The following is a 9235-nucleotide window of genomic DNA, read 5'->3' on the forward strand; positions in this document are numbered from 1 at the left end:
TAATCTAATTTCACCTATTTGGGTTAAAAATATTTTTTGCAAACCAGTAATTATAGTCTGCAAATTATGTGTTGTTGTTGAGTGTCGGTGCTGTCTAGAGCTCGGCAGAGTAACCGTGTAATACTCTTCCATATCAGTAGGGGGCAGCCGGTAGCTAATTGCTTTGTAGATGTCGGAATCAGCGGGAGGCAGCGTGCAGGTAAAAAGGTATCTAATGTATTCTGTCCCTCAGTCTTGTGTTATTATTTTACTCCTTTTCTGGAGGTTTATTTTCTTACAGAGCTAAGCTTCTTCAGTCTACAGCTTATCTGGTTAATGTTCCTGTAAGAGAATCTAGTGATTGTGAGTTTGTGGTTGATCTTACACTGCCATCTAGTGGCGCATGTTGGAACCAGGAAGTGCGTTGAGCAGAAGTTAAGAAGTGCAGCAGAGTCCATAAACATGTCGCTCCTGCGTCGAGTGTGTCTTCTTCCTCTACTTTTGCGCTTGTTAAAGGCATAAACTGTAAGTTAAATCATATATGCTCTATTAAGAATGTTTATTTGCGCATTCACTTTGCGCTTCGTGTTATTCAAGGCGCTACGCTATTCACTCTCTAAAGCTGATGTTATCATTTAGCATTGTTGTTGCTAGTCAAAATACTATGTATTGTTAATGTTAAGACCTCTAGTTGGTTATTTTGCACACAGAAATAAGTGTGAATGTATGTTTTTTACACAGAAACTGATGTTGTTTATTCTGTTTCTCTGTCACAGTTTTACAAAGTAAAATGGATCAGTAAACTCAAGACTGCTTCACGAGTGGTTACTGAAGCCATATGTTTAGCTCGCTGCATAAGTTAAAGCCCTTAGCTGAAGGCAGAAGAGTAAAAAGTTTAACTACACATCAAGTGCATCGTCGGGGGCCTGAGACTCTCCACGCCAGTCAGCAGACATGTCTAACCACGGAGACACCCCTCCGCTCTCCCAGCTAGAAGTCAGATCAAAGTGCAGCTCGACTTCATCACGCTGGTCATCAGTCAGCCTTGCTGCAGCAAAAGCACGAGCCAACGCTGAAGCCGCCAGCACCAGAGCAGAGTACGCCAAGCGCCAAATAGACATGGAGGTCGAACGGGCACGCATCGAAATGGAAAAAACTCGGCTGGTAGCTACTATGAACGCCCTGAAGCAAGAGGGAGAGGCTAAAGCAGCGCTCGCAGCAGCAAGGGTCCTTGAGGCTGCAGTTTTGGACCAAACAGAGCTGGAAGAGCCGCCAGATATTCCCACTACAACAGCCATGGCTGCCGGCCGCACTCAAGAATATGTAAACACTCACTTTCACAATGATGCTAATGTGGAAGATGAGACAAAGCCTGATATAGAACAAAAGTGGGACATAAACAACACCAACAATGTCGAGCCAAGCCGACCAACAGCTATGACACATGCATGTGAGTACACCCCCAGCTATCGACCTATCAGACAACCCGAGCCACCGCCATTTCATTCCCCCAACTACACTGAAGCATATAACGTCCCATCTCCATCTTTGCGCCAACAAACTAATGTATCAGACCTCGCTGTGCTCCTCTCACGTCGTGATCTACTGACAGCAGGACTCACAGTCTTTGATAACAAGCCAGAGACCTATGTAGCATGGAAATCTATGTTTCACAACGCCACTGGGGATTTGAACTTGAAATGCTGCGAAGAGCTTGATCTACTGACTAAATGGCTGAGCGGTGAGTCCCTCCAGCATGCTCTGAGGATCAGAGCCGTTCTCGTTAGCAACCCAGAAGCAGGTCTTGAACGTTTATGGCAAAGGCTCGACAGAAATTATGGCTCACCAGAAGCGATCGAGGCTTCACTGTTTAATCGCCTTGAAAGTTTTCCCAAAGTTGGCCATAAAGAAAGTCACCTCCTGCAGGAGCTTGCAGACCTTCTCCAAGAGCTCGAGGCGGCGAAAGATGAAGGGTATCTGCCAGGCCTCAGCTTTCTCGACACCTCAAGAGGAATAAACCCAATTGTGGAAAAGCTCCCTGGCGGCCTGCAGGAGGCGTGGGTCAGAGAAGGGTCAAGATATAAAAAAGATCACAAAGCTCACTACCCACCTTTCTCCTATTTTGTCCAGTTTGTCAACAACCACGCAGAAATGAGAACAGACCCCAGCTTCATCCTGCAAAGCTGCGGCTCTACACACATGAAAGCAGAAAGGACACTAGTGAGACAGACACGCTTCAAAGTCCCAGTCACAACAAACAAAACACAGGTCGGTGCGGCTAACAATGAACCAAAAGCTGCCCCTCTTGACCCCAATAAACAGTGTCCAGTGCACAAGAAACCACATTCTCTCACCAAATGTAGAGGATTCAGAATGAAGGCATTGGATGAGAGGAGAAGTTTGCTTAAGGAGCTGTCAATCTGCTACAAGTGTCTCTCATCAACAGAGCACAGAGCTAAAGACTGTAGAGCTACCATTCACTGTGTGGAGTGCAACAGTGATTCACACACCTCTGCCATGCATGCTGGGCCACCCCCATGGACAGATACAGGCCCTGGCATCCCACCATTGGCCCATGGCGGGGAGCCGGATACCCAAAGCCCCACAGTGACCACATCTAGCTGCACTGAGGTATGTGGACAGGGACTACAGGGAAAGTCCTGTTCTAAAATTTGCCTGGTGAATGTGTACCCCTGCTCAGCCCCCAATGAAAAAAGAAAAACGTACGCGATCTTAGATGATCAGAGTAATGTGTCATTAGCTCGGTCCCGCTTTTTTGACATGTTCAACCTGCATGGTGAGGCCCTCCCTTACACAATGAAAACGTGCTCAGGAACAGTAAACACACAAGGGCGAAGAGCTCATGGCTTTGTCATCGAGGGCATAAATGGAAAAGTGTCAATAACACTACCCATACTCACTGAGTGTAACCAGATCCCAGACAACAGAAGTGAGATACCCACTCCTGAAGCTGCTGCAGCACATCCTCACCTCTCTCAAGTAGCCACACAAATACCGCCACTTGATCCATCAGCTGACATTCTTCTCCTGCTGGGCAGAGATGTGATTCAGGCTCACAAGGTCCGCCGCCAGATAAACGGCCCAAACGAAGCTCCTTACGCCCAACAGCTTGATCTCGGGTGGGTAATTATTGGAGATGTCTGCCTCTCAGGAGCTCACAGACCCACGGTGAACTCCTACAAGACAAACTTACTTGATAACGGCCGCCCCAGTTTCCTCTCTCCCTGTGAAAACAGAATCTACACAAAGGTAAAGTTCACAGAAGAAAATCCCCTGTTTGAGAACATGCAACCCAAAGATGAGCTGAGCAAACACATCTTTAAGCAAACAGCAGATGATGACAAACTGGCACTCTCTACAGAAGATGAGTCGTTCCTGAATGTTATGCACCATGGGTTTGTTAAAGATGAGGCTAATAACTGGGTCGCTCCCCTCCCGTTCCGTCATCCCCGACTCCGCTTGCCTAACAATAGAGAGCAGGCACTCACCCGCCTCATGTCTCTACGCAAGACACTAAAGAGAAAGCCGGAAATGAAAGGGCATTTCGTGGAGTTTATGAAGAAGACATTCAACAAAGGACACGCAGAAAAGGCCCCTCTTCTTAAACCCCACCAAGAATGTTGGTATCTCCCAAGCTTTGGCATTTACCACCCACAAAAGCCAGGTAAAAATCAGAATCGTTTTCGATTCAAGTGCCCAGTGTGAGAATGTATCGCTTAATCAAGTGCTGCTCAAAGGCCCAGATCTTAACAACGGCCTTGTAGGTGTGCTTCTCCGTTTCAGAGGTGAACCATATGCTGTGATGGCTGATGTGGAGCAGATGTTTCACAACTTTATGGTCAGGGAAGACCATCGTGATTACCTGCGCTTTCTCTGGTTCCGCGACCACGACCTGGATGGAGAAGTGGACGAGTTTCGGATGACAGTTCACGTGTTTGGAAACTGTCCATCTCCCTCAGTCGCCATCTATGGACTCAAGAGAACTGCTGTGGAGGGAGAGAGTGAGTACGGCAGCGAGGTGAGGAAATTCATTGAGCACCATTTTTATGTAGACGACGGGCTAAAGTCATTCGCCTCTGAGGACGAGGCAATCGACATCCTCACCAGAGCACAGAAAATGCTAGCTCAATCGAACATCCGTCTCCACAAGATTTCATCTAACAGTCCTGTTGTCACCAGCACATTCCCAGGAGAAGATCTCGCTACAGGTCTGCAGGGTCTTGAGCTCGGACAGGATGCACCACCCATGCAATACAGCCTCGGACTGGGCTGGAACTTGTCCACTGACCAGTTGTCGTTTCGAGTAGAGATCACTGACAAGCCCTTCACCAAGCGTGGTGTGTTATCAGTCATCAACAGTTTGTATGACCCGCTTGGGTTCGCTGCGCCAGTGAGCATTGAAGGACGCTCCATCCTGAGAGAGATCTCCAAAAACATCAGTGAATGGGATACTCCTCTACCTAAGGAGCAACAAGACAAGTGGCAGAGATGGAAAGACGCTCTACAGCACTTGGAACAGCTCAAGATCTCACGTATGTATACGTCCATTTCACTGTCCAAAGCACAGAGAAAGGATATACATGTGTTTTGTGATGCATCCACAAAAGCAGTCGGAGCTGTCGCCTACTTGAAACTCACCACTGCTGATGGACACAGTGACGGGGGCTTTCTCCTCGGCAAAGCCAGGCTAGCTCCAAAACCAGACATCACCATTCCCAGATTAGAGCTGTGTGCCGCAGTGCTGGCTGTCGAAGTAGCAGACATGGTCCAAGAAGAGCTCGACTTTACGTTTGATGAAGTCAGCTTCTACACAGATTCTAAAGTAGTACTCGGCTACATTTTCAATGACAAGAGACGCTTTTATGTGTATGTACATAACCGCGTTGAACGCATCAGGCGCTCCACTCAGGCTCACCAATGGCGTTATGTGCCCACACATTTAAACCCAGCTGACCATGCCACACGTGGACTGCCTGCTGAACATCTTTCCCACTCTACATGGCTCAGTGGCCCTCCCTTCCTCACTGACTCAGGCCTAGGTCAAACACAGGAAATGCCCTTTGACCTCATTAACCCCGAACATGACACTGAGCTGCGTCCAGAGGTTGTATCCTGTGCTACCTCCCTCTCTAAAAGCACTCTCTGGGCAGCAAGGTTCGAAAGATTCTCCAGCTGGACCCGCCTGTTAAAGACTATCGCCAGGCTACGCCACATCGTCACATGTTTTAAGGCTGCATCTGAGAGCAGATGCCATGGATGGCACAAGTGTGACAAGAACATTACTGAAGACCAGCTCCAGCAGGCTAAAGCCATCATCATTCGTGCAGTGCAAAGTGAGGTGTACGCAGATGACATCAGGCACGTGGAACGTGGTGAGTCTGTCTCCAAGAAAAGCCCACTTAGCAAACTGAACCCAGTAATGGACAGTAACATGGTCTTACGAGTTGGAGGTCGGCTGACTAAGGCTCAACTCACAGCAGACGAAACACACCCTATACTCCTCCCCAGTAAACACCACGTCACTCAGCTCATAATCAGACAATTTCATTCACAAGTACGCCACCAGGGCAGACACTTCTCCGAAGGTGCTATCAGAGCTGCTGGTTTCTGGATAGTGGGCGGGAAAAGAGCAGTCAGCAGTGTTGTTTTTAACTGTGTTACATGTCGCAGATTGAGAGGCAAACAACAAGAACAGATCATGTCAGACCTACCAGAAGACAGAATGTGCACAGACCCTCCTTTTACAGGTGTTGGCCTAGATGTTTTTGGCCCTTGGCCCGTCACAGTCAGGAAAACACGTGCAGGTCAGGCAGAAGCAAAGAGATGGGCGGTAATCTTCACCTGCATGAGTACTCGGGCCATCCACATTGAAGTGATAGAGTCAATGGACACTTCGTCATTCATTAATGCGCTGTGACGCTTCTTCGCCATCAGAGGCGCTGCCAAGCTGCTCAGATCAGACTGTGGCACAAACTTTGTGAGTGCTTGCAGAGAACTTCACATTGACAAAAAGGGCTGTCACAATGACAAAATCAACACCTATCTTGGAAACAGTGGTTGTGAGTGGCATTTTAATCCCCCACACGCTTCCCACATGGCTGGATCATGGGAGCGCATGATCGGCGTCAGTCGACGGATTCTGGACGCAATGCTGCTGCAGCACGGAAAGGCCAAGCTCACACATGAAGTACTGGTGACGTTCATGTCGGAAGTGACTGCTATTGTTAATGCAAGGCCGCTTACAGCAGTTTCCACTGACCCAGAGCATCCTGAGATTCTCACTCCTGCCATGCTTCTCACGCAAAAGGCAGCCACCCCTCAGTCATCCCAGGTCACTTTGATGACCGTGACCTGTTCAGAGCACAATGGAGACGTGTACAGTATCTGGCCAATCTCTTCTGGGGACGATGGAAGAGAGAATTCCTCAGTGACCTGCAACCTCGTCGCAAATGGAGAACACCTAAACCCAACCTACAAGAAGGAGATGTCATCCTGCTAAAAGATGGGCAAGAGCACAGGAACGACTGGCCCCTTGGTGTTGTTGCAAAGACCTTTCCCAGTCAGGATGAAAGGGTCAGGAAGATCCAAGTCAAGATAACCCGCAACGGTGAACAGAGACTGTACTTGAGACCTATCAGTGAGGTCATCCTGCTGGTTCCGAGGAACCACACATAAAGGACCCCTCATATCCTTTGAAAAACAGTGGGTGTGGGTTAGTATGACATCCTGTTGATGTCAGACGGGGAGTATTCTGTCCCTCAGTCTTGTGTTATTATTTTACTCCTTTTCTGGAGGTTTATTTTCTTACAGAGCTAAGCTTCTTCAGTCTACAGCTTATCTGGTTAATGTTCCTGTAAGAGAATCTAGTGATTGTGAGTTTGTGGTTGATCTTACACTGCCATCTAGTGGCGCATGTTGGAACCAGGAAGTGCGTTGAGCAGAAGTTAAGAAGTGCAGCAGAGTCCATAAACATGTCGCTCCTGCGTCGAGTGTGTCTTCTTCCTCTACTTTTGCGCTTGTTAAAGGCATAAACTGTAAGTTAAATCATATATGCTCTATTAAGAATGTTTATTTGCGCATTCACTTTGCGCTTCGTGTTATTCAAGGCGCTACGCTATTCACTCTCTAAAGCTGATGTTATCATTTAGCATTGTTGTTGCTAGTCAAAATACTATGTATTGTTAATGTTAAGACCTCTAGTTGGTTATTTTGCACACAGAAATAAGTGTGAATGTATGTTTTTTACACAGAAACTGATGTTGTTTATTCTGTTTCTCTGTCACAGTTTTACAAAGTAAAATGGATCAGTAAACTCAAGACTGCTTCACGAGTGGTTACTGAAGCCATATGTTTAGCTCGCTGCATAAGTTAAAGCCCTTAGCTGAAGGCAGAAGATAATGCTTAAACCAAAAATAAACAAAAGTTGAGTGCCTGTTATGTATCAGGAGGAGTTGACGGCACAGAACCACAAGGGGACAGTAAAGCTCTATGTATTTATTATATATAAATACTATATATATATATTGATCAAACACTAATATACAAAATCAACTGGAGAATGGAGTGTGACCAAAAACCCAAGAGTGTGTAAGACTAAGTGTAGGAATTAATTGCTGAGTGTTACCAGAGTGATGAGTGAGGAAGCGGACAAATCTAAAGGGGCTGGGCAAAGAAGGTCCGTGTCCAAGCGGGAGGTCGAGATCCAAGAGGAGTGAAGTGAAGTGAAGTGAATTATATTTATATATCGCTTTTCTCTAGTGACTCAAAGCACTTTTATATAGTGAAACCCAATATCTCAGTTACATTTAAGCCAGTGTGGGTGGCACTGGGAGCAGGTGGGTAAAGTGTCTTGCCCAAGGACACAACGGCAGTGACTAGGATGGCTGAAGCGGGGATCGAACCTGGAACCCTCAAGTTGCTGGCACGGCCACTCTACCAACCGAGCCATACCGCCCCGAGGTATAGCGAAAAGGCAGTCCGGGAAGCAGGGGGAGAAACGAGGAATGACGAGACGCACAGCTCGACACGTGGAACAAAGGCAGACTGCAGGAAGGACGACAAGGGAAAACGTGAGACCATACAAACACGACGGTGGAGAACACAGAGAGCGAAGCAAGGTTTGCATAGAGCAGGATGATAGCTTACAGGATATCAACAGAAGGTTAAGTTCTGGCGACGGATAGCAGGTTGAGCAGGCTCTTGAAGGCAGGACCTCTCATTAGCGCCAGGTGCGTAGATTGCCGGTGTTGTACCGAAATCTGTTACCCATCGGAATTTGTAACTCCAGGGGACGATGTTCCCATGGCGTTTGTTTGATGGTTAAACGGCAAGCCCAAAGAGGAGGAGAAGAAGAACGCTTGCATAAATGGCGTAAACTATCCTTAATGCTGAAACATCAGTTGTCAGAATTTCAGCATTAATAAATTACACATATTCTGGAAATCAATGACTTACTTTCATTATAGTATGAGTCCATTGTATCAGCTGTTGATTCTCTCTCACACACATACATTTTCCGAAACTGACGTTTCAGCATTAAGGATAGTTTACGCCATTTATGCGATACAATGGACTCATACTATAATGAAAGTAAGTCATTGATTTCCAAAATATGTGTAATTTATTAATTCTGAAATTCTGACAACTGACGTTTCAGCATTAAGGATAGTTTACGCCATTTACGCAAGCGTTCTTCTTCTCCTCCTCCTTGGGCTTGCCGTTTAACCATCAAACAAACGCCATGGGTAATTCCGATGGGTAACAGATTTCGGTACAACACCGGCGATTGATTGCAGCTGCTCGCTGACGCCGGTCAAATAATATATATATATATATATATATATATATATATATTTTTTTTCCATAAAGAAATACAATCGTGTGCTTACGGACTGTATCCCTGCAGACTGTATTGATCTATATTGATATATAATGTATATATCGTGTTTTTTATGTTGATTTAATAAAAAATAAAATTAAAAAATTTTTTTTTTTTTTTTTTCTTGTGCGGCCCGGTACCGGTGGTTGGGGACCCCTGCCCTAACCCACACAAAAATGGTAAAAATGTTAACAATTGTGCAAAAATTCTATCATATTTGGTTTAACCACTGGGTGTCGCTGTTTCCCATCCAAAAGTGCACCATTTATATGATTGAAACAAACCCTCTCTCGCTCTGTTCTTCCACGTTTAGTAACCTGACACCCAGAAGGGGAGCCTGCCTGCCAAGATGCAGCC

The 9235-nt window shown here is 46.3% G+C and overlaps 1 protein-coding gene across 1 annotated transcript; it reads left to right on the forward strand.

The window, feature by feature from the left end:
• Window positions 1-365: 365 nt before the first annotated feature.
• On the forward strand, window positions 366-6675 carry LOC133649185 (uncharacterized). Its single transcript, XM_062046019.1, has 5 exons — window positions 366-504; window positions 756-3664; window positions 3738-5880; window positions 5935-6331; window positions 6382-6675. Exons 2-5 carry the CDS (start codon window positions 934-936, stop codon window positions 6673-6675), a joined length of 5565 nt encoding a protein of 1854 aa, XP_061902003.1. The 5' UTR covers window positions 366-504; window positions 756-933.
• The last annotated feature ends 2560 nt before the right edge of the window (window positions 6676-9235 follow it).

This window comes from Entelurus aequoreus, linkage group LG04 (assembly GCF_033978785.1).
Source record: "Entelurus aequoreus isolate RoL-2023_Sb linkage group LG04, RoL_Eaeq_v1.1, whole genome shotgun sequence".
Lineage (NCBI taxonomy): Eukaryota > Metazoa > Chordata > Actinopteri > Syngnathiformes > Syngnathidae > Entelurus > Entelurus aequoreus.